This window comes from Entelurus aequoreus, linkage group LG05, assembly GCF_033978785.1.
Source record: "Entelurus aequoreus isolate RoL-2023_Sb linkage group LG05, RoL_Eaeq_v1.1, whole genome shotgun sequence".
Classification (NCBI taxonomy): Eukaryota; Metazoa; Chordata; class Actinopteri; order Syngnathiformes; family Syngnathidae; genus Entelurus; species Entelurus aequoreus.
The window spans coordinates 43,160,130-43,187,974 of NC_084735.1; the positions used below are offsets into that span (position 1 = coordinate 43,160,130).

Genomic DNA, 27,845 nt, shown 5'->3' on the forward strand with positions numbered 1-27,845 from the left:
GCATAATCCAGGTGTGTTAGTCCGATTTTTCAAACACTGAACACCATCGGATTAGGGTGTTTCCATGGGCTATTTGCGGTTCATATAAAGCCGAACTATTTGAGAAATCAGACTAATTTAGTGCATGTACACGTACTGATGAGGAGGAAGGGTGAATGGTAGTTTGTGTATATATAATCCTCTGTATGTCAGAAACCAAAACAAAGGCATAAAAATCCTCCTCGGTGAGGTAAAGACTTGCCATCTTTACTGACAGTGTGAAAGTCTCACCAATAAACTCAAAAACCTCCTCAAAGTATTGTCGAAGGTTTTGTTTGCTGTTGTCTGTAGCTGGCAGCCTTTTGTAGCGCAATCCAGATTTGACGTGGTAGAGGGGCAGATGAGTCGTCACGTTCACCACGTAGCCGATGTTGAGGCGCAACAGGAGATCCAAGTCCTGAGCATCCCGTTCGTTTCCAAGAAACAAGAATGGAAGGATGGCACTGACGACTGCGTTCTCCGCATCGGGAGTCATGGCAGACTCATCGGATAGGGAGGCTGGCAGCGAAGATGAAAGTGGCAGGGAAAGGTGCACTGAAAGAGGATAAGACAGGAAACGAGTTTAGAAGTTCTTTTGAGAGGTGTTTTGCTAATTACATTCTCACCGGAAGAAACAGTGCCTACAGGATTTCGCTGCCTTTGTTTGTGATTGTTGCAGCCAGAAATGCCTAAATTCACAGCAGCATTTTTAGAAAGTTGTGGCAAGTTGTAAAGTAAATATGTAAAGTTGTGGCATATGTAGTTCTTAATTGTCCTACCCTGGGTAAATAAAGGTTAAATAAGGGACAAGCGGTTAAAAATGGATGGATAAATATATAAATTAGGAATTGAGGACGCCGGTGTGTAGCTAAATCTTTACATATACCACATTACCTAGAACTTCTAGAATTCACTGAAAGTCAAGTATTTATATATATACCCTGTATATATGTATATATATATATATATATATATATATATATATATATATATATATATATATATATATATATATATATATATATATATATATATATATATATATGAAATACTTGAGTTGGTGAATTCTAGCTGTAAATATACTCTCCTCTTAACCACGCCCCTAACCACGCCCCCCGCCCCAACCACGCCCCCCCACCTCCCGATATTGGAGGTCTCAAGGTTGGCAAGTATGCCCAGAAGACTTACCGTCATTGGCAAGAACCGGAGGTAAGTCTTTGCTACGCAGGAGGATGACAATTTTGCCATTTTAGCAATATAACATTGATATATTATTACTAGGGCTGTCAACCTTATGGTGATTAAGAAAAAATATGCCGCGTTAAAAATGAATGAATGAAGATTAATCACACTATTTGTTTTGACCGCACCTTAACCTGATTACACGGGCAGCGATTAGGCCACACGCCAGAGTGATGAGAGTCAGAGCGGTGTGCTCGGCGGCCAATTTAGCTTCAAAGCACACGCAGATAGAACTTTAGATACTACTAAGGTAATTAGATGATTGTGCAGCGACACACTTTCTTATCATCGGCGCACATCAAGTTTAAAATACCATCTTAAAGCAAAACACGTACTTAAAAGAAGCAGAGGATGACAAACAAGCAATCACAACTACCTAGGCTACATTGTACCAAAATAACAGATCAACACTGGAAAAAGCAAACAAGTTTGCTTGTTTAAGCAACTGGTTAAAGGAAGAGTAAATGCAGATGTAAATGGTGCACTATGTTAAGTTTAATGGGTGTGTTTACTACATTATTAGTGTATATCCTTGTTTACTATATTATTGCCAAGACTTTCAAAAGGTGCACTTAATTCTTCCTATATTGTCACCAAGTGTTGAGCACATTAATGACTTGCAGTTAAGTAAAACATTTAAAAATATTCCTGTATGACTTTCAGAGAATAAAATTGCATTTCTGTATTGAGGTCTTTTCTTAAGCAAATTTTTAGTTATGCAAACGAGTAATCACCTGTGATTAATCATGATTAATCCAAATTCAAGAATGCGATCAATTTGATTTAAAAAAAATAATAATTTGACAGCCCTAACTTTTACACTTCGTGTACACAAGAAACAAACATATGCTTTGATGAGACAGTTGACTTGCACGTTTGAGCCCCACTCAGAGACAAATTTGATTCATGAAAACGACACTAATTGACCAAAATGTGAAGGAAAGTAATTTGCGGGGATTTGTTGAATTTGCGTGAATTGGTGCGATCACGTCATCTTGAATTCCTAGCGGGACTGAATAAAGAGTTGTCAATAAACCTATTAACTATTATCTGGCAATCAATGCCAAACGATATGCTGTTTTCTTTCTTCGTAAGTTTTTCCTAATTTCCTATTCTTCCTCTTCATATTGGTACTGTGGATCATTAATATTGCTTTGAAAGTTACTTTTATCTTAATTTATTAGAGTGGCTTTAGAACCAGAAGTAATTTTCTCGATGAACATTTCAAGGAAAGCAGAGCTTGGATTTGATTCATTGGTTTTGTTGCTGGTGTAGTTTGATCCTCATCTGTTTAAATGTCTACACCAGGGGTCCCCAAACTACGGCCCGCGAGCCAGATCTGACCCGGCAACGTCCACAATCTGGACCATGGGACGTGTCCCAATTAAAACAAAATAATATCAATTACTTTTTTTTTTTTTTAAATCTGTTGTGTCCACCCGTTCATATCATATTGTTGATGTAGATGCCCATATCTGCTGAACTTACTGTGCTTACTTTACAAAAAAGAAGTGTGGTGTACTTCACTTGTTGCCTTATTTGTATTTGACTTCATTAAATGTTTGGTTGGATTTAGTGTTTGTCGCAGCCAGACTGTAGCAGGAGGGAATAGAAAGAAGAAGACAAAAACAAAAGACAAATGGGGAAATTGTGGGGACAAGATAAATAAATAAATAAATAGCATATGTATATATATTATGACTGTCAAAGTTAAGGCAACAATAACATGTTAACTACAATAGCGGCACTAATTGTTTTAACGGGCAATTAATACGAACACCTCCTTTTTTGATTCTCTTGCCGTGCCGTGGGGGTAGGGGGGCGGGGGACTTGGCTGCAGTTCACTTGCTACTGAAGAGCCACAAGCGAGCAGAAATGGATAAAGAAAAGGGCACCTTATGGAAATATGAGGTTCAAAGCCCTAGCAAGAAAGGACTATTTTTCACCGTGAGAAGAGGCGACATCCCTGCAGCAAACGCCTGCTGCACGCGTCGTTCTAGAGGTGGGTGGTGCTTCACTTCTGTGTTCAGATTACAGTAACAGTGCAGTGTTGTTGTCAATCGTTTTTATTACAGAAAAGGTGACTAATAGGATTGGAGAAATCTCAAAAAAAAACCACAAAAAAAACAACAAAGTACATTGTACAATAAGCAGCAACAATTTAAAAATGGAACAACACAATATTGTGTAAGATTAATATATATGTTAATACTATACTTAACAGATTTGTTTTAAATGTATATTCACGTCCCTTTTTAAATAGTATATGCATCATAGCAAATCAAGCAAAGATGTCATGTCGACCACGCCCCTAACCATGCCCCCCACCGCCACATGTATTTTGGCAATTTAGGGGAAACCCTGACGTTAAAAAAACAAAAATGTCTTACATTACTATCATGCTTTGTCAGACATGTTTTGTAATGTTATTCTGTGATATTTGCACCTAAAGAAATGTGGGGCAGGTGGGGTAGGGGGATATTTTTCTGGCTGGCTGAAATATAGTATAAATTATTTTATAACATGTTCTGGTTGAGTCTTCAATTACAGAATGATCAGCAGGCTGAATATTACATTTTATTAATTAATAGAGAAGGTTAAAACATTGTCATGCAGCAATATGAAGCCACCTCCCTGAAAATGACCTGTCTAGAGTACACTTATACCGATCTGCGATTATCGTGACTATGAACAATGCGATTGATCGCGATTAAATATTTTAATCGTTTGACAGCCCTAATCTATCTATCAATCCATCCATCCATCCATCCATGTATGTATATATATTAGGGCTATCAAATGATTAAAATATTTAATCGCGATAAATAAAATAATTTTGTTCATAGTTAACTCAAAACTAATCCCGATTGTTCACAGATATATATAATTTTTCATCATTACTAAGTGTACCCTAGACAAATCATTTTCAAGTTTTAACACCAAGAACGGACAATTACTTTGCTTTAAATTAATTTGTTTTAAACATTATGCTTTTTAAACAGCTCAACACAAAAAGAACAAACACAATTTAATGACAATAAAAACAAAAATGCCTGCTGTGTGTTGGTGTCTTGCCAGATTTTGTATTTTGTAGAACTATAGAATGTCTATTCCTGCATTTGCATTCAGAAGAGGAGCTACACTTCCATGTTTAGACAACAGTTTCACGCATAAATAACACAAGATTTTGATTGTTATGATAATGCTTTCATTGTCAAAGATGTTTTTGTAATATCCACCCATCCAATTTTGACTGTTTGTTTCTTTTGGGGTTACGGGAGACTGGAGCCTATCCCAGATGTAATCTATGATATTTCTACCTGAATAAATGCTTCTGATATTTTGTACATTACATGTTGTACAAGTTAACGGTCCTCCTATTGCTGCATGGCAATGTTTTAACCTTTTCTATTAATGAATACAATTTAATATTCAGCCTGCTAATCATTTTGTAATTGAGGACTCAACCAGAACATGTTATGAAAAAATGTACACAATATTTCAGCCAGCCAGAATTTTTTATTCAAAAGTATTAAAATACAAATGAAAGTGAAGCAAAAACTTTACATTAACATTACAAAGTACAGTAAGAGGAACCGAGCTGATTATGCTAACTATTGATAGTTAAAATGCAAAGCTAATGTATTCTTATACAGGAGGCTTTTTACCTGGAGCAGACCTAGAGCATAATGATGTCGCTGTTATTGTTAACAAATGCTTCCTCACATTGGAAGTATTCCCGCCACTTGCCTTTTTTTTATACGTCACAAATATTGTAGTGAGCGTAATCTGCATCACATTTGGAAAAGACGAGCCACACTTTAGAGCGTTTTCTATTTGGCATGGTTGGGTTTTTGTCATGAAACATTAATGGTTTGCAAGATTACTAAGAGCATGTGCGCTTCGAAATCACCTGTTTCCCCCTCAAGTGGTAGCACATACTGACCACTCGCAAGAGCTAATTCAAACAGACGTGACATCACGCGCAACCCAGGCACCGAAACATGGCCACGCTGGATCTTACGTAAATCGGTGCCCGGTAGTACCGGCTGGTTTCGGTCGGTGCCAAAAAAGTACCGGACATCTTAATTTTGAAAATGCAGTTAAACCGGATGTATAGCGTAGCACTTTTATTTTGAAGCCAAAAAAGTGTGTGATTGGTTTGAGAAAGTGTTTTGACATGTTTTGATGTTGGACTGTTTGCAATACAAAAGTCTCCTTTCAACATCCTGCTAACCGTCTTTCATTTCTGTTTAACTTTTATTTCATCTTACTTACTAAATCAGTCAGTAACAATCTGAATGTTATTTTATCACTGCACCAAACCGTAATCTGAACACGGAAGTGAAGCACCACCCACCTGAACTACGTCCGTAGCAGGCGTTTGCTGGAGGGATGTCGCCTATTCTCACATCGAAAAAGAATCCTTTTTTGTCGGGAGAACAACTTGACGTGGCTTTGAACCTAATATTTCCATAAGGTAGACGACTTTCCTTTGTCCGTTTCTGCTCGCTTGGGGCTCTAGGCTAACAGATGAACCACAACTGAGTTCCTACGGCACTCCCCGAGGGTCAAAATGGGCATGCGTGCGTTAATCGGCCGTTAAAAAAATTAGTGCCGTTATTGAAATTTATAGTTAACGCGTTATCGCGTTAACTTTGACAGCCCTAATATTGTATATATGTATATATGTGTATATGTTTATTATTGTTTACAAATAGATAGCCCTGCCCTCGGCCAAATTCTTTTAACCCAATGTGGCCCCCTGGTCTACACAGAATAAATATGAACAACAGTCTTACTTCTACTCTTCTCTTCATCTTGCTCTCTGTTTAGTGAGTTCAGAGCCAAGTGAAGGGACTGAGCTGATGGTAGCGAATGCCCCCCTTCCCTGTCTCTCTGCCAGGGTTTGGGTTTGATGAGTGTGCTGGGGGCGGACGGTGTAGGCGAAAAGGAAACCGGTGATAGTGGAGAAGGTGAGCAGGGAGAAGGTGAACCAGTATATGGGGCGTCTCTGTCATGCTCAAGAGTGCTGCTCATTCCTACATTGTCGGCTTTATTCAGAAGCCTCCTCAGTGAATTCCGGCCTTCTTCAAATCCTGACTCCGACCTATAGCCTATAAAATCCAAAGTAGCCATGTTTCCCTGCTGTAGGCGACGTCGTCCAGCGTGGTCTGTTAGCTGAGAGTGTGCATACTCTTGAAGGTTATGAGAGTCCAGGAGTACAAGTCCACTTCCGTTGCTTCCATTTTGGATCTGGCTCGAAGTGGTCTTCCCGACACCTACTCCCACGCCGGCACAGTGATTTTTTTGAGCTGTGGAATGGGTCATCTTTCTGGCCAGTTCCTCAGGCCAGATTGTACGCACACTGTAGTCATCGTCATCAGCTTGAAACGTAGTCGCTGAATGAGGCGCCCCAATACTTCTTCCGGGCGGTTTACCCCTGCGAGGGTTAAATGTTACCACTATGGGATCGCTGCTACAGTAGCTGCAGGTGGAGCTACCTATCTGGGAGGCTTTGGGATTGCAGCCTGTGACACAGCTTTGAATTGCCCTAAGAGGGGCAGAAGAGGATAAAGGGGTACACGGCAGACATCCCCCTACTAGTTTTTTACGAAGAATAGCAGGACTCTCAAAGGCTCCAGCCTCACTAGCGCAGGAGGCACAGCGGAGTGGTTTGAACAGATTCGACCGGCGGTCAGACACAGTGCTGTTGGTTGATGAGGTGTTAGAGGTGGAGGTGGTGGACAGACATCCTCCAAGATTTTTCAGCCCCATATCTTTGCCTCCTTTTTTTACTGCCCCAACATTGTGGCCACCGGAAAAGGAGGTGGAAGAGCTACCTCCACCTCCTTGGCACGTGGAGGAGTGGCCCTTAGACCCTTTGCATCTTACCAACCTCCAGCAACCGCATCCAAAGGGGTGGGTGCAGTCAATGGTACAGGTGTGGTCAGGGCTGGGGAACCCTCCTGTATGGGAGGCGCAGGGAGAGAGGGTGAGACCATGAAGAATGTGAGGACGGTGATCCCTGTTGTGAGAAAAGCGAGGCCCGTTGAGTTGTTGGAAGGAGGCAGGGAAGTGTGCGGGATGAGGGGCAGAGGAAGAGGGGTGGTTTAGGATGGCAGCATGGGGAACAGGGACAGAGTTACGATGGGTGGAAAGACTGTGACTTGTATGATTTTGGCGCAGAGTGCCCAGCTTGGAATTCTTATAATCCAGCGAGGGAAATTCTTGGTCAGTTCTGTTCAGAACATTTTCCTTTCCTTTTTCACCCCTGAGCTTGTAATGCTGCGCCTGGGCAGGAACAAATTGCAGAAGTCCTCCGGCAGAGGATGACAACTGATTGTGTTGACTTTGCTGCGACTTGCGTTCACCTCCACTTCTTTTCTCAAACTGATCCAAATGTAAAGTTGGGCATTTCGCTCTTGTACACTTGACACTTCCAGTCCGACCAAGTGAGTTGCTAATTCCTGCTCTGCCGCCTTTGTCTAGTTTCAGTCTGATATCAATCGTGTGTGTGTGGGATGGCAGTCGTGGACCGAGAGTCACGGTTCCATTGCTGTGGCAGTGGCTTGGGGCTTGTTGGTAACCCGCTGGAACAACCAGATGGTTGTCCGTGATTTTCTGTGCACGGGAGGATCTGCGTTTGCATTCCAGAGTCAGAGTTTTACACGTGGGTGAGTAAAAGTGAGGCTGAGAAGGGTAAGTCCGAGAAACTCGGGCGACTTGTTCATTGGAAGAAGTGGATATCCGAGAAGTGTGATGCGGGATTACTTGGGGGAAGCCTCACACAAGGCTAAGTTTTCAGGCCGCTGGATGACCACTATGCGCTCGTCGAGAGGAAGAGGAGGCATCTGGGTTTAAGTGAAGCTGTCCAGTAAAGAGAAAAAGAGAGGAAGAGATTATTCACAGCATTACTTTACTTTCAGAAACAATGAAAATGTGGGTCAGACTTTACATTCCATTTGTTTTGACACAAAAATCGTAAAATAGGATCCTCTTCCAACTTTAATATTCAAAAAGTTTTTTGTATTGTTTTGTAACCAATCTAATCTTTGCCTAGCCAATTATTTAAGTACTTAAAGTCAAACCCCAAAGTACAACAACCAAAAAAACATTGGAATGTTTTTTCAGTATGTTTTTCAACATTGTATATATAAAAGATAATGTAAACATACCAATCACAGATACAACCATGCCATGTTAGATTGAACATGAACTTGACACACACAATTCCTTCATCACTGGCTGCACAAATAGGATATGGACATTAGACCTACTGGTGCATGTTTGACCTTAATAAATAACATTGGAGGAAGGAACAGCTTCCTTTGCCAAATCCATTTAAACATGCACGTATCTCTCTGCTATGTGCTTATACCAAGGCCACTTGCCAGAAACGGAATGTGCATCTATATAACAATCACATTTTCACACCCACATTTGCTCCCCAGCAATAGGATGTGCCATTACAATGAAACAAAAATCAATACGGAAAAGGGCGAGGGTGTGTTTATCAGAATTGCAACCAAAGATTCTTAAAAGCTCATTTACAAAAAGTAATGATGAACTTGCAATAACCTTCATCCCTCAGAGGAGTCATCAGTCTTTGCAAGACACCTTTCTGATGTGAAGGACTAAGCAACGACGGATGATAAATATGTACTGCAATACTGCAGAATAGACTGTGTTTGTTGCTGTGTAAGTGGATGTGTCCCCATGATTAAAATGTTTGTTTTTGTTTGTTCTAGGTTTAATCTATTATTAATTAATGGGTCTACAGATCATCCACATTTATGTCACAAATCAATGATGTTGGTTCATTTGGCCCTTGGTATAAACCAAAGATCAACACATACACAACAACATAACTTAGCAAAGCACAACTTTTTGCCAACATGACACAGCACAAAGGAGTAATAAATCACAGCGCCTTTTATGGCATTGTTGTATTTATTTGGGTCATTTAATCACCACAATCATCACCATTAACACTTAATTACATGTTGGTACACTACATCACAATAGAAAAGACACTGATGAACAACACACACTGATGAATTTGTTATGCTTATTGCATCCAAGACTCATTACTCAGTTGATTAAGTGCTTTGTTTACTATCAACTATACACAAAAAGGTGGTTATGGCTCTGCTGTTCATTTGGACACTAATACTAGTTTAATGCTAAGAGTTTTGATCAAAGGTGGCCAAAATACTTTAAAAAATAACATAATAATGCAAGCATTGCATGTTTCTGCAGTAAGCTTTATGAAGACTTGTCCCTTAGTGAGATTGGCAGGTTGATATGATTGACAATGACACCATCCTGCATTAAAGAGTGTCACACAGAATGATAACTATGGCGTCACATTAGTACCAAAAATCCAAACGCGTAAAAACTGTTATCGCGCGCTAAATCTCCACTCCGTGCGTGCGCGCGACACCCTTTTGCGCGCGCGTGGTACCTTTGCGCGCGTGCGCGGCGCCTTCTTGCGTGCGCGCGCTGTCTCGTTTTGCGTGCGCGCGCTGTCTCGTTTTGCGCGCGCGCTGTCTCGGTCTGTGCGCTGTCATGTTTCATTTTGGTACTTTGGGGGCGGGCATGCTTAGACCGCCCCTTCTTTCTGATTGGCTTTGAGCAATCAGAAGTATAGCAGGGCGGGTCATCGTCAATATGTATCAAGATTTACGGAGGAAGAAGTGGATAAAAAAATGTTGGCTGAAAAAGAGGTAAGTTATTGAACTGGTTTGGAGTGATTGTAAGGGTACTATTACTAAAAATAATAATAATACATTTTTATTTATAAAGCACTTTTCATACATTTAAAATGCAGCTCAAAGTGCTTTACATAGTTAAAAACAAAATGAGAAATAACACCCACACCCCATGAAGACAGTCAAACATGTACATAAAAATAAACAAACAACAACAACAACAACAATAATAATAACAACACAATGACAATAGCCAATCACAGGAACCCTCTGGACGTGGAGATCCAGAGGGCTCTTTGAGGAAACACTAGATGATCAAATAAATGGATTAAAAATAATTAAAATACACATCAGGTAAAAGTCCAAAAATAATATGAAATAAGATAAGATATAATCAAACATAAAAATAAACTACAATATGAAAAACTATAACATAAAATAAAATACAATAAAAACTGAAATATAAATATACTAAGACCATATAAAAATAGGCTAAGATATGATAAAACATAAAAATAAGCTAAGATATGATAAAACATAAAAATAACTAATACTAATAGAATAATCCTGCCCATTGGGCCTAATATTTGTGTAGTAAAGTGGTTTTTGAATTTGAGCAATGTAATCTGAAAGATGTTTAAAATATCAGCAATTAATGTTAATATTTTTGAAACAATATACTTCTCATAACATGAGTATCTGTGTGCATGAGAGAGTGTAAAGAAAAGCATTGCTATAGTTTCACTTCATCTGCCTTTTTTTACAACCTACTTGAAGTTGTATTTTTCTTTTTTCTTTTTTTTTTTCAAAGCCAATCAGAAAGAAGGGGCGGTCTAAGCATGCCCGCCCCCTGAGTACCAAAATGAAACACGACAGCGCACAGACCGAGACAGAGCGCGCGCAGAAAGGCACAGCGCGCGCGCAGAAAGGCACCGCGCACCCGCAAGAAGGCACCGCGCGCGCGCAAAAGGGTGTTTTTACGCGCTTGGATTTTTGGTACTAATGTGACGCCATAGATAACTGACAAGACCTTTTAGTCAGTGTGCCTTTGAAAAGCCAATGCATCTTCGACCTGTGGTTTGGTATTTTAACGTTATACTAGGATAATCAGACAGGGCTAATAACTAGTGTGGATTTGTGAGGTGGAGATAGCAGGCTAACTCATAAGATAACACAGTATTTTAACAATAGTATCACAAGTTATGCGATTATTGATTTGGTGACCATAAGGAATCAAGTTTTCTTGCTTGTATAATTAGTTTGTAACCCGAGGCAACCCTCCAATTCATCGAAGGTTTGTACATGGAAGCTCCACAGCTGGGTGTTCAGGAGGAATCAAACCACGCTTCCTAAAAGGTAGCAATGTGTAGTAATACAGTCATCCCTCGTCATCCCTTGCTGAAAGGTACAATGTGTAGTAATACAGTCATCCCTCGTCACATCGCGCTTCAATTATTGCGGATTCACAACATTGTGGATTGTTTTAATGCATATTTTTTGGCCTCAATTAAAGGAGGTGTTTGCAACATTTACACAGATGCCTAGAGGGCGGCAACTATCCAATGTTTTTTACTCAGTATATCCCAGTATATAACACATGCACGCGCATTGGCTTTAGGTGTTGTTAGCTAATAATAGCAATTTGGATAGTTAGCATTAGCTGTCATTGAATATTAATTTTATCATTATGATAAAATTAATATTCAATGACAGCTAACAACAAGATAGCAAATTGTTCGTTGCTTTTCTTGGACTGCTTTAGTATGTATGCACGTGCTCCCAGTGCGTACGTGTTGACGAGGCCGCATGAGTGACCGCCATAAACACCAATTATTTTATTCAAAGCGGTACAAAATGTTATTACGTAAACTTTGTAATTCTGAAAAATATAGACAATTGTCAAACAACTGTGTTCTGTTACACCACTAATGGTAACATATGCTAGTCAGTGGTGGTCTTGTTATATTTTTTGCACTGAAAAATGTTACTGTGAGTAAGTTGCAAACAGCACCTTTAAGAGTTCAATTAGGTCTTATTGACGCACATCTTTTACAGTGCTATGTTTGTGTCATTTCTATTATTATTTTACCTAATGGGACTCGACACACACTTTAATGCTAATTAGACTGCTATCAGCTCTCAGCTATCAGCTGCTGGCCGGGCAATGCTAAGTGGAGATTAACTTGTTTGATTCACTTCATCTACGTCATCAATAACACAACTTCACATGACATTGGTGAGCCTTGTGAGCGATGTGGAATTACAACGCAGAACGCGCAACGCTAACAAGACAGCTAATGCCTGCGGCTAACTTTTGGTGTGTTCCATTTGTCCGGGAAGCAGAAATGTTCTTGTTCCTAGTTGTAAATTACAACTAGAACGCCCCCCGAGTTTAGATTTCCCACTGGGAAAGTAAAAGAGTCCTCACCACCCCCGAGTTGGCTTCAAAGATGGCAACTCTCAATGTAAACAATAATAGAAGTTTATGTAATTTCCGTTATTAGCACTTTTGACTATTTTCTGTCACACTAAATCAGCCGTATATGATGTACTATTGGACGTCTATGTAGGGTAATATTACTGTTCATGTTTTTTATATATGTTCTACACCGCTAGCAATAGCGTCTGTTTCTTGCTTATTAATGGTATTTGAAAGTTACAAAAGGAGTGCATATTTTTCCACAAGTTGTTTGTATTCAAATGAGGCAAGCATAAGATTAGCTTTTGTGGATGTGGCCATCTTCATTTCTGACCACGTAGCTGGACACTCACAACTCGGCTGTGACGTCATTCCCAGCTTCGAATTCCAGCTTCCGAGGTAATGGAATGCACTATTTGCTACAACTGTCAAGTTGAACAACTTTTGGCAGAGTAACGCACGCCTGTGGTTTCAGCATATCCAAGCTCAGTTCTAATTTAGAGGAATTACCCAGGCTCTCACAAAGTATTTCATCTTAATGGACCTGTTTTAGTGGCCGGGTCAGCACTGTAGCAATGACGCCTGGAGAATCCTCCGGGCTCCTGGTACAGTAATCTACAGTATATTGGGTGAAACAAGAATAAAGGTGAATATATGGGTGTTATTTCAGGTTTGGAGGGCTCTAGTAATGTAAAAAGGTCATATTTAGAAGGTCACAAACTGTATTTTTATGCTCTTAACTATGAAAATATTTTATTTATTAATTTATAATCCCACATTGCAGACATTCGTTTACCACGGTCAGGCGTGGAAGCCATTAGCTGCGACAAACGAGGGACAACTGTACCACCAATGCCCATTAATTACCGACATCACAATGGCTAGATATATATTAAGAGGAAACTTCACATTAACCTTACTTTCTTCTCAAGTTTTTGATTATCTCAGCTTTTCAGAAGATAGACAGCAATGTAACAGTACAAATTTCCACCAAAGTACACAAGCAATGCATTTATATATTGCATTGAAATGATCTGATTATCTGATGTTTCTCCACCATTTGCATGTAAAACCCCCTAATGTAATTTACTACAGACAAGATGAGAATGTGGTCTCCCATGTACTTTGGACTGTGAGGGTGTTGTTGCCTCTTTGACTAGTTTATGATAATGACAGAAAAGTGCCTCATAGAAAGAGCAACTTGTAATTGAGTAAGAATGAAGCATAAAGGCCAAACACAAATCCATAATGTAGCAAGGAGAAGTTGAATATCTCACTCTTTTGATTGTATATTGTGAGCACATTGTCTAATTGTGGTTCACACACAGCTTATGTTCATCATCTAGTGTGTTAGCATTGGCAACTAAAACCCAACTGTTTTCATGGCTCGTTGTTGGAAATGTTTACGATTACAATCAATTGCAACATTCTTTAAATTGCATTATTTCAAACAGTGTGTGTGTCCTATGAGTCCTATTTGTCAACAATCTCACAAGGAGTGCAAAAGACTCAAATGTAACAAGGAAAGGTGAATGATGTGGTGAGACAATAGACAGGGGAAAAGAAAGTGTCACTGAAGGGATGTAACAATATGAACACGGTTATTGTGACCAAAATGATCACGCTTACCATTATTGTCACGGTATTGTTGAATATGCTCAAAAAGTACTTAATACACACAGAGAACATTTTTTACTAAGTTTTATTTAAATTTTTGTAATACATAAACAGACACACAATACAGTTTCCGTGGTGGAAGAAACGTTAAACATTGTTCTTGCTTCTTAAGAGTTAGATTTTTTGAGTGTTTAAATGTGTTCATCTTTTTATGTTATAATTTGTTCACATTTTTTTAATTTACATATTAAAAATGTTTTAATAGCTTTGTTGCCCAAAACAGTAAGTCTGGGGCTGCAACGATTATTCTATTAATTTGATTAAAAAAAAACAAAAAAACCTTGAATTTATATTTTGTTGTTTCGATTAATCATTTAATGAGTTTACCAAATAAACAGCAGATAGTTTTTATTTTTATTAGGGCTGTGACAAAAATATACTGTACATATATTGCATTTTAAAGGCCTACTGAAATGAATTTTTTTTATTTAAACGGGGATAGCAGATCCATTCTATGTGTCATACTTGATAATTTCGCGATATTGCCATATTTTTGCTGAAAGGATTTAGTAGAGAACATCGACGATAAACTTCGCAACTTTTGGTCGCTGATAAAAAAAGCCTTGCTTGTACCGGAAGTAGCGTGACGTCGCAGGTTGAAAGGCTTCTCACATTTCCCCATTGTTTACACCAGCAGCGAGAGCGATTCGGACCGAGAAAAGCGACGATTACCCCATTAATTTGAGCGAGGATAAAAGATTTGTGGATGAGGAACGTGAGAGTGAAGGACTAGAGTGCAGTGCAGGACGTATCTTTTTTCGCTCTGACCGTAACTTAGGTACAAGGGCTCATTGGATTCCACACTTTCTCCTTTTTCTATTGTGGATCACGGATTTGTATTTTAAACCACCTCGGATACTATATCCTCTTGAAAATGAGAGTCGAGAACGCGAAATGGACATTCACAGTGACTTTTATCTCCACGGCAATACATCGGCGAAGCACTTTAGCTACGGAGCTAACGTGATAGCATCGGGCTTAACTGCAGATAGAAACAAAAGAAATAAACCCCTGACTGGAAGGATAGACATAAGATCAACAATACTATTAAACCATGGACATGTAACTACACGGTTAATGCTTTCCAGCCTAGCGAAGCTTAACAATGCTGTTGCTAATGACGCCATTGAAGCTAACTTAGCTACGGGACCTCACAGAGCTATGCTAAAAACATTAGCTATCTACCTACGCCAGCCAGCCCTCATCTGCTCATCAACACCCGTGCTCACCTGCGTTCCAGCGATCGACGGAGCGACGAAGGACTTCACCCGATCATCAATGCGGTCGGCGGCTAGCGTCGGATAGCGCGACTGCTATCCAAGTCAAAGTCCTCCTGGTTGTGTTGCTGTAGCCAGCCGCTAATACACCGATCCCACCTACAGCTTTCTTCTCTGCAGTCTTCATTGTTCATTAAACAAATTGCAAAAGATTCACCAACACAGATGTCCAGAATACTGTGGAATTTTGCAATGAAAACAGAGCTTTTTGTATTGGATACAATGGTGTCGGAATACTTCCGTTGCAACGATTGACGTCACGCGCATACGTCATCATACATAGACGTTTTTAACTGGAAGTTTCGCGGGAAATTTAAAATTGCACTTTATAAGTTAACCCGGCCGTATTGGCATGTGTTGCAATGTTAAGATTTCATCATTGATATATAAACTATCAGACTGCGTGGTCGGTAGTAGTGGGTTTCAGTAGGCCTTTAATCATGTACAGTAGTGTTTCTTAACTATTGGGCCGGGCCCATTTTTGGGGGGCAAGTGCCCCCTATAAGACACTCAAAGAATATCTGTTTCTCAGCTGCGGTACTCAGTTGTAATACACTTTTCCACCACTTGTGGCAGTAATGACAATGTCAAACAAACAGAAAGAAGTCTGTAGCTAAAGTCATAGAGAATGTTCTTAAAGGCCTACTGAAATGAGATTTTCTTATTTAAACGGGGATAGCAGATCCACTCTACGTGTCATACTTGATCATTTCGCGATATTGCCATATTTTTGCTGAAAGGATTTAGTAGAGAACATCGACGATAAAGTTTGCAACTTTTGGTCGCTGATAAAAAAAGCCTTGCCTGTACCGGAAGTAGCGTGACGTCACAGGTTGAAGAGCTCCTCACATCTGCACATTGTTTTCAATCATGGACGCCAGCAGCGTGGGCGATTCGGACCAAGAAAGCGACAATTACCCCATTAATTTGAGCGAGGATGAAAGATTCGTGGATGAGGAAAGTGAAAGTGAAGGATTAGAGGGCAGTGGAAGCGATTCAGATAGGGAAGATGCTGTGAGAGGCGGGTGGGACCTTATATTCAGCTGGGAATGACTAAAACAGTACCGTATTTTCCGCACCATAAGCCGCACCTAAAAACCACAATTTTTCTCAAAAGCTGACAGTGCGGCTAATAACCCGGTGCGCCGTATATATGGATTAATATTAATATTTATTTTCATAAAGTTTAGGTCTCGCAACTACGGTAAACAGCCGCCATCTTTTTTCCCCCTAAAAGAGGAAGCGCTTCTTCTTCTACGGTAAGCAACTGCCCCCATAGAAGAGGAAGCGCTTCTTCTTCTACTGTAAGCAACCGCCAAGGTGAGCACCCGCCCCTGTAGAAGAAGAAGCGCGCGGATATTACGTTTAATTTCATTTGTGTGTTTCTGTAAAGACCACAAAATGTCTCCTACTAAGAGACACGCGTACAAGGTTCCACTGACTTTTGATATTCATGTGAACCGCACTGTGGATACAACGGGAACACGTACGGTGATTATTCGCACCACAGGGAATGAGAAGTCGTCCTACTGTGGTTCTAGCTTGCCATGCTAACAGCCAGAAACTTCCACCCACGGTGATATTCAAAAGGAAGACCTTGCCAAAAGAGAACTTTCCAGCCGGCGTCCTCATAAAAGCTAACTCGAAGGGATGGATGGATGAAGAAAAGATGAGCGAAGGGACCGGGTGACTTTTTTCACACAGCTCCGTCCCTGTTGATCTACGACTGCATGCGCGTCCACATCACAGATGGTGTCAAAAAACAAGTGAAGCACACCGAAGAAGAATAATTCGAGGGATTTGTGGATGAGTAATAACTTCAGAAAGTGAGCTTTAAATGTTTATTTTGTGTGTTGTGTGACACTAACGTTCGAGCAACGTTGAGTTATTGATGTTGCTATTGCTCTGCACTATTTTGAGTGTTACTATTTTTGTGACTGCACATTTGCACATTACATTTTGGGAGTGAACAGAGTTGTTAGAACGCTGGTTTGTGATATATTATTAAAGTTTGACTGACCTATCTGACTGTTTTTTTGACATTCCCTTTAGCGTAGCATAGGTGCGGCTAATAACACGGGGCGGCTAATAGGTAAACAAAGTTTTGAAATATGCCATTCATCGAAGGTGCGGCTTACAACACGGGGCGGCTTATGGTGCGGAAAATAAACACAAGACATATATATACTCTACTAGCCATAACACAACCAGGCTTATATTTAATATGCCACAAATTAATCGCGCATAACAAACACCTCCCCCCTCCCGTCCATATAACCCGCCAATACAACTCAAACACCCGCACAACACACTCAATCCCACAGCCCAAAGTACCGTTCACTTCCGCAAAGTTCATACAGCACATATATTTCCCCAAAGTTACGTACGTGACATGCACATAGCGGCACGCCATATTGGCATGTGTTGCAATGTTAAGATTTCATCATTGATATATAAACTCGGTAGTAGTGGGTTTCAGTAGGCTTTTAAAGGCCTACTGAAACCCACTACTACCGACCACGCAGTCTGATAGTTTACATATCAATGATGAAATCTTAACATTATAAATAATGATAAATGGGTTATACTTGTATAGCGCTTTTCTACCTTCAAGGTACTCAAAGCGCTTTGACAGTATTTCCACATTTACCCATTCACACACACATTCACACACTGATGGCGGGAGCTGCCATGCAAGGCGCTAACCAGCAGCCATCAGGAGCAAGGGTGAAGTGTCTTGCCCAAGGACACAACGGACGTGACTAGGAAGGTAGAAGGTGGGAATTGAACCCCAGTAACCAGCAACACTCCGATTGCTGGCACGGCCACTCTACCAACTTCGCCACGCCGTCCCATTGCAACACATGCCAATACGGTCGGGTTAACTTATAAAGTGCAATTTTAAATTTCCCGGGGAACTTCCAGTTAAAAACGTCTATGTATGATGACGTTTGCGCGTGACGTCAATCGTTGAAACGGAAGTATTCGGACACATTGTATCACAATACAAACAGCTCTGTTTTCATCGCAAAATTCCACAGTATTCTGGACATCTGTGTTGGTGAATCTTTTGCAATTTGTTTAATGAACAATGGAGACTGCAAAGAAGAAAGCTGTAGGTGGGATCGGTGTATTAGCGGATGGCTGCAGCAACACAACCAGGAGGACTTTGACTTGGATAGCAGACGCGCTATCCGACGCTAGCCGCCGACAGCATCGATGATCGGGTGAAGTCCTTCGTCGCGCCGTCGATCGCTGGAACGCAGGTGAGCACGGGTGTTGATAAGCAGATGAGGGCTGGCGTAGGTTGAGCGCTAATGTTTTTATCATAGCTCTGACGAGGTCCCGTAGCTAAGTTAGCTTCAATGGCGTCGTTAGCAACAGCATTGCTAGGCTTCGACAGGCGGCACAGCATTAACCGTGTAGTTACAGGTCAAGTGTTTGGTTCGGTGTCTCCTGATAGTAGTATTGTTGATCTTCTGTCTATCCTTCCAGTCAGGGGCTTATTTCTTTTGTTTCTATCTGCATTTAAGCACGATGCTATCACGTTAGCTCCGTAGCTAAAGTGCTTCACCGATGTATTGTCGTGGAGATAAAAGTCACTGTGAATGTCCATTTCGCGTTCTCGACTCATTTTCAAGAGGATATAGTATCCGAGGTGGTTTAAAATACAAATCCGTGATCCACAATAGAAAAAGGAGAAAGTGTGGAATCCAATGAGCCCTTTTACCCAAGTTACGGTCAGAGCGAAAAAAGATACGTCCTGCACTGCACTCTAGTCCGTCACTCTCATGTTCCTCATCCACGAATCTTTCATCCTCGCTCAAATTAATGGGGTAATCGTCGCTTTCTCGGTCCGAATCGCTCTCGCTGCTGGTGTAAACAATGGGGAAATGTGAGGAGCCTTTCAACCTGCGACGTCACGCTACTTCCGGTACAGGCAAGGCTTTTTTTTATCAGCGACCAAATGTTGCGAACTTTATCATCGATGTTCTCTACTAAATCCTTTCAGCAAAAATATGGCAATATCGCGAAATGATCAAGTATGACACATAGAATGGATCTGCTATCCCCGTTTAAATAAATAAAAATAATTTCAGTAGGCCTTTAAGTGCAAAAATAATGACTAAAGTGGCGAAGCTGTATTTCCATTTGCGCTTTAATTTTATTTGCAGTTTATGTAAGAAACATATAGAGTAAATTATTATTATCATTAACTTTGTTAGAATTTATTCATTTTATCACTGCCTAATTGTATTTAAATTAATCTTTCATCAGTTTTATGAGCCCCTTCTTTTGCAGTATATTTGATTACTATTTATTTTTATAATCAGTCTGACCTAAGCCTTGGTAATAATATTTGTGATTATCACATGGTTTCATATCATTCGACAAGTTTGTAAACTGTAAGTAGGGTAAATATAATTATTGAATACAATTTAAAATCCAAAGTACGATTACTAATTCTGTGTTTATATTTGAGTGGGCCCTGGGCCCATATGTAGTGGGAGAATTGGGCCCTAAGTTCAAAAAGGTTAAGAACCCCAGATGTACGGTATATAAGCAGATTAATCACACAGTTTAATTTGATTGAACATGCTTCTTAACCTTAACGAGGTGCACAAATGGTTACCTGAAACGAGCATGGGTTGTTAAATGGTCAGTGATCAGGTCAATGCATACGTCAGTGCACGGAGACTCCGACATGTGTGCTGGCTGGCCATATTCACTTCAAAACACACCCATGTGAGACTTTAGTTAAACTGCAAGTGTTGAACAAATAAATGACATGCATTCAAATAAAATATTTAAGAAATACTCTGACAATAAAATTGCATTAATGTTCAAATATTGAGGTCTTTTTCAAGTTAATTTAAATTAAGTGAGGAAAAACCTGTGATTAGTCTTTATTAATACACATTTAAAAGTGTGATTAATCTGATAAAAAAAATGACAGCCCTATTTTTTATTAATGTATAAATATTAAAAGTAAAAATTCAGTGATGATTTGCATTTATTTATTTTAAAAAAAAGGAATGTTATGACAAGTAGAAGAATCAGTTTATTTAAACTATTTTCCCAAAAATACGCAAGTGTGGTTTGTTGAATTGATCGATAGATTACTCAATTCCTAAACTAATCAATTGCTACAGCCCTAGGTATGACCTTTTTAATGGGGAAAGACCTTAATGTAATGTGTTTATTTTAGCATTTAAGCTAGCGAGCGAGGAAAAGAGCACTGTCACTGGTAAGTTTATCCGAGTGCGATCATTTTCAAAATGTAAATATGTAATACTAATCGTCGACGGCGGTTTAACCTTAATCGTTAAATCCCTAGTGTCACAGTGTAAACCACAGGGGGGAAATGAACACATAAAAAATAGTCTGCGGATGCCTACCATGCACACACAAAACAGATACCGACCCATAGAGAAGGCAAACGCAGCTCCGGTATCCCTATGCTTACGTCCACACACACATCCTGGTGATGGTATCCTCATCTTTTGTTTTTTTCCTTTTTTCTGCTTTGCCTGTGGTAGAGGGGGTGGGGGTTAAATTGACCCAGATTGGTCATGGTCTCTCTCTGATCGCCACTCTCTCAAACACTGTCACTGCAGACTGGCTTGTGGCCTTTTCACTGGCTGCTAGTTATTATTTAGCAGACAGTCATAGTCACAGAGACAAGTAAAACACTCCAAAAAATAACAATTAAAGGCAATTTAAGGACACTCACTGATGTGGTATGTTTTGTACCTTAGAAACACAATATTTTAATATTGGAATGGATAAAGACATTGTCAAGAACCGAAAGAATGGAAAGAACATGACCAGAATATATATTGCATATATAATTATAATTCTGTGTTAGGTACACTTGCAACTGTTTATAATGAGGTCCAGTACAACAGCCTCATCAAAAATCTGCTTTTACAAAGATAATAACACTCAATTTAGATGAATTCTTCATTCGTCTGGAGAAAAGCTGGTACAGTAGAATCATTGTCCTAAAAAGTACAGTTGTACCTCAACTAGTGTTGTCCCGATACCAATATTTTGGTACCGGTACCAAAATTATTTCGATACTTCTCGGTACTTTTCTAAATAAGGGGGACCACAATTTTTTTTAATTATTGGCTTTATTTTAATAAAAAATCTTACGGTACATTAAACATAAGTTTATTATAGCAAGTTTGTCCTTAAATAAAATAGTGAACATACAAGACAACTTGTCTTTTAGTATTAAGTAAGCAAACAAAGGCTCCTAATTTAGCAGCTGACATATGCAGTAACATATTGTGTCATTTTCCATTCTAATATTTTGTCAAAATTATTAAGGACAAGTGGTAGAAAATGAATTATTAATCTACTAGTTAATTTACTGTTAATATCTGGTTATTTTGTCTTTTAACATGTTCTATCTACACTTCTGTTGAAATGTAGTAAACATTTATTCTTCTGTTGTTTGATACTTTACATTAGTTTTGGATGATACCTCAAATTTGGGTATCGATTCGATACCAAGTCGTTACCGGATCATACATTGGTCATATTCAAAGTCAAAGCGGATCGGTACTTTTCAGAGGCGGTATAGTACCGAATATGATTCATTAGTATCGCGGTACTATACTAATACCGGTATACCGTACAACCCTAACCTCAACTTACGAGTACCTTTACTTACTAATATCATGCTAACTAATATAGAACGCTGTGCAGCTAATTAGCAAAATGACAAAAAACTAAATATTACCAATAGTGAGTATGATGCACAGTTCTAGATTGCAAACTACAACTACAATTATGAACATATTGTTGGACTAAAAAAGCAATTTCAGTAGAATGCTGACAAGCCGAAGCCGAACTAAAAGGCTAACAGTTACTATGCTAGCCTGATAATCTCAGGTAAGAAAAAGATTTGACTCAACAGTCCGCATGCATCAAGTATCAAAACATATGAGGTGTATGCCTTCAAAAATAGCTGAAAATGCTAACATCCTACCGTTAGCATGCCATCAGTACGCATGCGCCAAGTACCAAACTATATGACTTGAAGTGTATACCTGCAAAATTAACCAAAAAAATTTTTGCATTGTAATGTTAGCATGCTTATATGCTAACAGTACTGGACAATATGACTCTGAGGTTTATACCTTCAAAGATACATTTAATGCCAGCGTTAACATGCCAACATGCTAGCAATTGACCTAAGCATGGAACAGTTTGAATTGGTTGAGAAAGGTAGGAAATGTGGATGTTTGAAAAATTGTCCATTCATTTCTAATAAGATATAGGAAAATGGGGGATTCCTGGAAATGTGGGGACTTGTGGAAAATTAAAAAAAGGACAAGAATGTGAGGAACTCGCATGGCTGCCGTTTGTGTGTCCCCAAGATGCAAGAACCCGGAGGAGGATGTGCAGGTAAGATGATTTTAATTAACATAAACAGAAAATAAAGCAGTCTTGCAGAATTGGTCCAAACATAGAAGTCTATCATCGAGCACTGAGGAGTGCTCGAAAGAAAACATAAATAGACATATGCTGATTGGCAGCAGGTGTGGACCGGCTGCCAATCAACGGCAGGTGAAGAGAAAACAGTGCTCCGCGGAACAGGAAATTTAACAAAATAAGAGCACTGACCGGAAGTAATACAAAAACCAAGGAGACAAACAGAAATGAAGTGACCGATCGTCACAGGACCCCCACCCCCTCAAGGAACAGATTCCAGATGTTCCCGGGAAACAAGAATGGAAAAAGTCCAAAAATTACGGGAGGGTGGAGGGAGGAGTTGGTGGAGGGTCACCAGGCCAAATGTCCTCGCAGCCAGCGAGGGAGAGTCAGGTGGCGGCGACGCGTTGAACGCCGCTGCCACTGGCGAGGTGGGCAACCGCGGAACGGCCACATTAGTGGCCGACAAGGAGGCGGAAGCTCGTGGTACCTGAGCACCAACAGCTGCAAAGGTCCAAATGCAGGTTCTGCAGATCGCAGCAGACAGCGCGGAGGAAGTCCAAAACACCGCCGCGTCTTTGGCGGATGAGGAGGAGGTCGCACAGCCGGCGGCGACGATGACGACAGCGCCATGGGAGGAGTCTTCGATGGCGGCACCGTGCAGAGTCCCGCCGGTGACGCGGAAGATGTCTGCGCCATGGGAAGGCGCGCCTGGGAAGATGAAGGTGGCGGCGATGATGTCTCCGTGGGAGGAGACGATGGCGGGGATGACAGCGGCGTGTGCTTGGCTGCCCTGCTGCTGGTAGTAGCCCCCCCTCCAGTAGGCGGATGGCGGACGCCGTTCACCACAGGGAGAAGGAGTTCCGGGTTGTTGATGTCCCCCGGTGCGAAAACCAGGGACGGGCGGTAGGGGGCCAGGAGGAGGGAAAAAGACACGTCCCTCGCCGAGTCCCAGCAGGAGGCCAGGAGGGACATCATGGAAGGCTCCACTGGAGCCTTCGCCGGACTGGCAGGACGAGCGGGTGCTGGAAGGGATAGCAGCCGTGGTGCAGCTGCTGGAAGCTGCCTTGGAGCAGGAACGGGTGCTGGGCGCTCAGCCGGTGTTGGTCGCTCAGCCGGTGTTGGTCGTCGTGGCGCCGCGACCGGCGTAAGACGCGGGGCTGCGACCGGCGTGCGACGCGGTGTGGGAACCGGAGGTCGACGCGCCGGCACAGGCGATTGCCGTGGAGCCGGGACAGGACGCACAGCAGGCGACGGGGAAGATGGCGGCGGTGGCCGCGCCGGTCGGAGAGCCGGAACCGGCGGCCTAGCCGGGAGGAGGGAAGGCGGCGGTGGCCGCGCCGGTCGGAGAGCTGGAACCGACGGCCTAGCCGGAAGGAGTGAAGGCGGCGGTGGCCGCGCCGGTCGGAGAGCCAGAACCGGCGGTCGAGGCGGAGGGAGAAGGTCCGAGCCTGCTGTGGGCTGGGACCGCACAAACCTGGTTTTCAAGTCCTCTATGAATTGTGCGGTCCAGAACGTCGGCTGTGCGTCGCCGACAGGGGTTCTCGCGAGGACACAGCATTCTGGCTCGATGATACTGTGAGGAACTCGCATGGCTGCCGTTTGTGTGTCCCCAAGATGCAAGAACCCGGAGGAGGATGTGCAGGTAAGATGATTTTGATTAACATAAACAGAAAATAAAGCAGTCTTGCAGAATTGGTCCAAACATAGAAGTCTATCATCGAGCACTGAGGAGTGCTCGAGAGAAAACATAAATAGACATATGCTGATTGGCAGCAGGTGTGGACCGGCTGCCAATCAACGGCAGGTGAAGAGAAAACAGTGCTCCGCGGAACAGGAAATTTAACAAAATAAGAGCACTGACCGGAAGTAATACAAAAACCAAGGAGACAAACAGAATTGAAGTGACCGATCGTCACAAAGAATACGGATAAAAAAAATTGGGCCGAATAGTAATTAGAATACCATATTGCTTTACAGCATCCATCCATCCATTTTCTACCGCTTGTCCCTTTTGAGGTCGCGGGGGTGCTGGAGCCTATCTCAGCTGCATTCGGGCGGAAGGCGGGGTACACCCTGGACAAGTCGCCACCTACAGCATTCACACTATTAATACCTTTAATAAAACTAAATACAATTATCTTTGTAAAAACAGATTTTTTTGAAAGAGTATTAAATATTGTCTCAGATACAAGTGACTGGACGATAAACATTGTTGATGTTAACGAAGTAATGCTTTTGTCAAAGTTATGATTAGGAATTGCTTTATTACATTTTTCTATATATAAAACAACAACTACAGTATAAAGAAAATAAGAGCAGCTGTTTGCAAGTTTTCTATGTAAAATACATCCAGTCATTATTTTTTCCTATTCTAGGAAGGTCTATGTCTAATACAAAAGTAAGTATAAAAATGCAGCAATTAGCTTTGTGCAAAAGTCATCACTCAAAGTTTAGATTTATTGTGATTTCTCATGTGGCTCTGGAATGGTGCAGTGTTTTGGGGGAGAAACTTTGGGGAGAACAGAAGGTTATCTGGTTGTAAAAGATAAAAAACAATCTTTGTATCGGCTTGCTGATAATCCATCACAGACACCCGAATGCACCCAGAGTGTAACAGAGTGGACATACAGTATTGTGGGGCTGGGAATTCGGAAGGACCAAGGATGTGCTAAATCAATATCTCAGGAAATTGCACTACACAGAAAATCTTTTTTTTGGTATTGCAATAGAAGATTCTTATAGGTTGATGTTTGTAAGGGCATAAATCATCTGATGTTTTTTTTTTCTCCCAAAGGCTGGTAGTCAGGCTCCTTCTGTCTGAATCACATCTACATTTTGTGCTTAAAAAAGGGAGGAAGTCCCCACTAGTTGAGGGTAAAAACAATTGGTGCTGCATGTCTTACAGGTCATTTCAACATTCATGATGACTACGGAGAGGAAGCAGCAGCTATCACACTGCACAAGAACGGATTTGAACTTCCAGTGTTGCATATCAACCAGGTAAGTCTGATGTAAATGTACACTGGGTTGCCAGGTCCACTGATGCAGGTGACAATTTAAGTACATCAGCCCAGTCTAATGAGATCCAGCAGTTTAAAATGCTGCCTTTACAAAAATAAAAATGACAAAGTTTTACTTCAATTCAAAAAGCTCATAGTTGAAATAACTGTGGAATGATTCTACACTCACGGCAGAAACAATAATATGACGACATGCGTCATCTAATGAGATCCAACACAAAAACTACAGCAACAACTCTGCTTTTACAAAAGTAATACAACTGAATTTTGAAGTTAACAATACGTGTATTACAGTACTATGTTTGTAATTTGTAATATTGTATACCACAGTTGTGGATAGAGGTCCGAATATTTAGGAAATTTGTTTACAATTACATTTCAGGGGCAATGATTTGGTTATAAATCAATTATATATGCATATTTAATTATTATATTGTACGTTGTTAATATATTGTATATTATCATTAAATATTATACATGTATAGTATTTAGTTAGCGATAATGTGTATAAAGAGCTCCTCCTCTGGCTACTACTCCTTTGGCTACTTCGTCATTTGTAATTTTTGGAAGTTACTGCACACAGCGTAGATATGATTATGGTTATGGTTTAATTTATTTAGAACATTTAGAAATATACAATGTGATACATCATATAATAATTACATATGTTCATTTCTCATTACAACATGTTCGAAAAGGAGTAGTAAGAAGCAAAGCTTATTTAATCCTATCCCTTTTCCAAGACATAGTTGTTCACTTCCTGTTCTTATCTTGGAATTGTAACACAATTTACATCAATGTATACAACAGTTCCCTTAATAGTTAAGCCAGTCATGATACACATCTGAGATGAATATCTAATTTTCAACAAAATTCAAGATGTTTATCAAGATTCTTCTTCCTTGTACTTTATAAACACTTGTAGTGTGTACAGCCTCTTAAATTGCATCATATTAGTGTATTGTTTGACATATTTGCATAATATGTTCCATAATTCAATTCCACATACAAATATGCTAAATGTCTTCAGTGCTCTATGTGCATACAAATATTTTAAATTAGATTTTCCTCTGAGGTTTTATTTCTCCTCTTTTTTTGAGAAAAACTGCTGTACATTCTTGGGTAGCAGGTTATAGTTTGCTTTCTACATCATTTTAGCTGTTTGCAAATGCACCAAATCATTGAATTTCAATATTTTTGATTAATTAAATAAAGTGTTTGTATGTTCTCAATATGCAACATTATGTATTATTCTAACCTTTTTTGTAACACGATTAGTGACTGAAATGTACTTGTGTAATTATTTCCCCATATTTCTACACAATAACTTGGATATGGTAATACTAGCGAGCAGAAAGAGTGTGCAGTGATTTTTGATCCACAACATATTTTGCTTTGTTCATTATCAAAATATTCCTTGCCACCTTATGTGGTATATTTCTTGTATGTGATTTCCAGTTCATTTCATCATCTATTATTACACCACAAAATGTTATTTATTTCACCCTTTCATTATCTACTCTGTCTATTGGTATTTGTGTTTGACTTTCTCTTCTACTGTTACCAAATAGCATTATTTTGTTTTCTGAGATTCAAGAATAGTCTGTTTTTGTCAAAACATCTCTTTAATGTGTTAATTTCTTCTGTTATTTGTATTAGTGTGACTGTCTGTCACATTCACATCAGGTTGTGTTTTCTTGGTTGGTGTTTATTTCCTGTCAGCGCTCTTATTTTGGTTCCATTTCCTGCTTGGCTTCCTGAGCGCCGTTTACCCTCACCTGCTGCTGATTGGCAGCCTGGCCACACCTGTTGTCAATCAGCTGGATGCTATTCATGCCTGCCTCGCCCTCCATTCAGGGCTCAATGATTGTTTCCTGTTGCCTGTTTCCGGGTTCCTGTTATCCCTGCACTTCCTTTTGACATTAAAATCATGTTTTCCTGCGCTACGCCTGCCATCTCTGCATCTTGGGGTTCAAGACCAACAGCAGTTCTTGACAATTAGCTTCTGTTTGTTTTGTCCTGAACAAAA

At 40.4% G+C, this 27,845-nt stretch overlaps 1 protein-coding gene across 1 annotated transcript in view; it reads right to left on the reverse strand.

The window, feature by feature from the left end:
- The window catches only part of si:dkey-175m17.7 (uncharacterized), a 99,012-nt gene that overhangs the window by 48,131 nt on the left and 23,036 nt on the right, over positions 1-27,845 (reverse strand). Inside the window, 4 exon segments of the mRNA XM_062046658.1 lie at positions 271-573; positions 6,063-8,048; positions 8,051-8,130; positions 20,747-20,878. Coding sequence (XP_061902642.1) covers positions 271-573; positions 6,063-8,048; positions 8,051-8,114 — 2,353 coding nt within the window. The 5' untranslated portion in view covers positions 8,115-8,130; positions 20,747-20,878.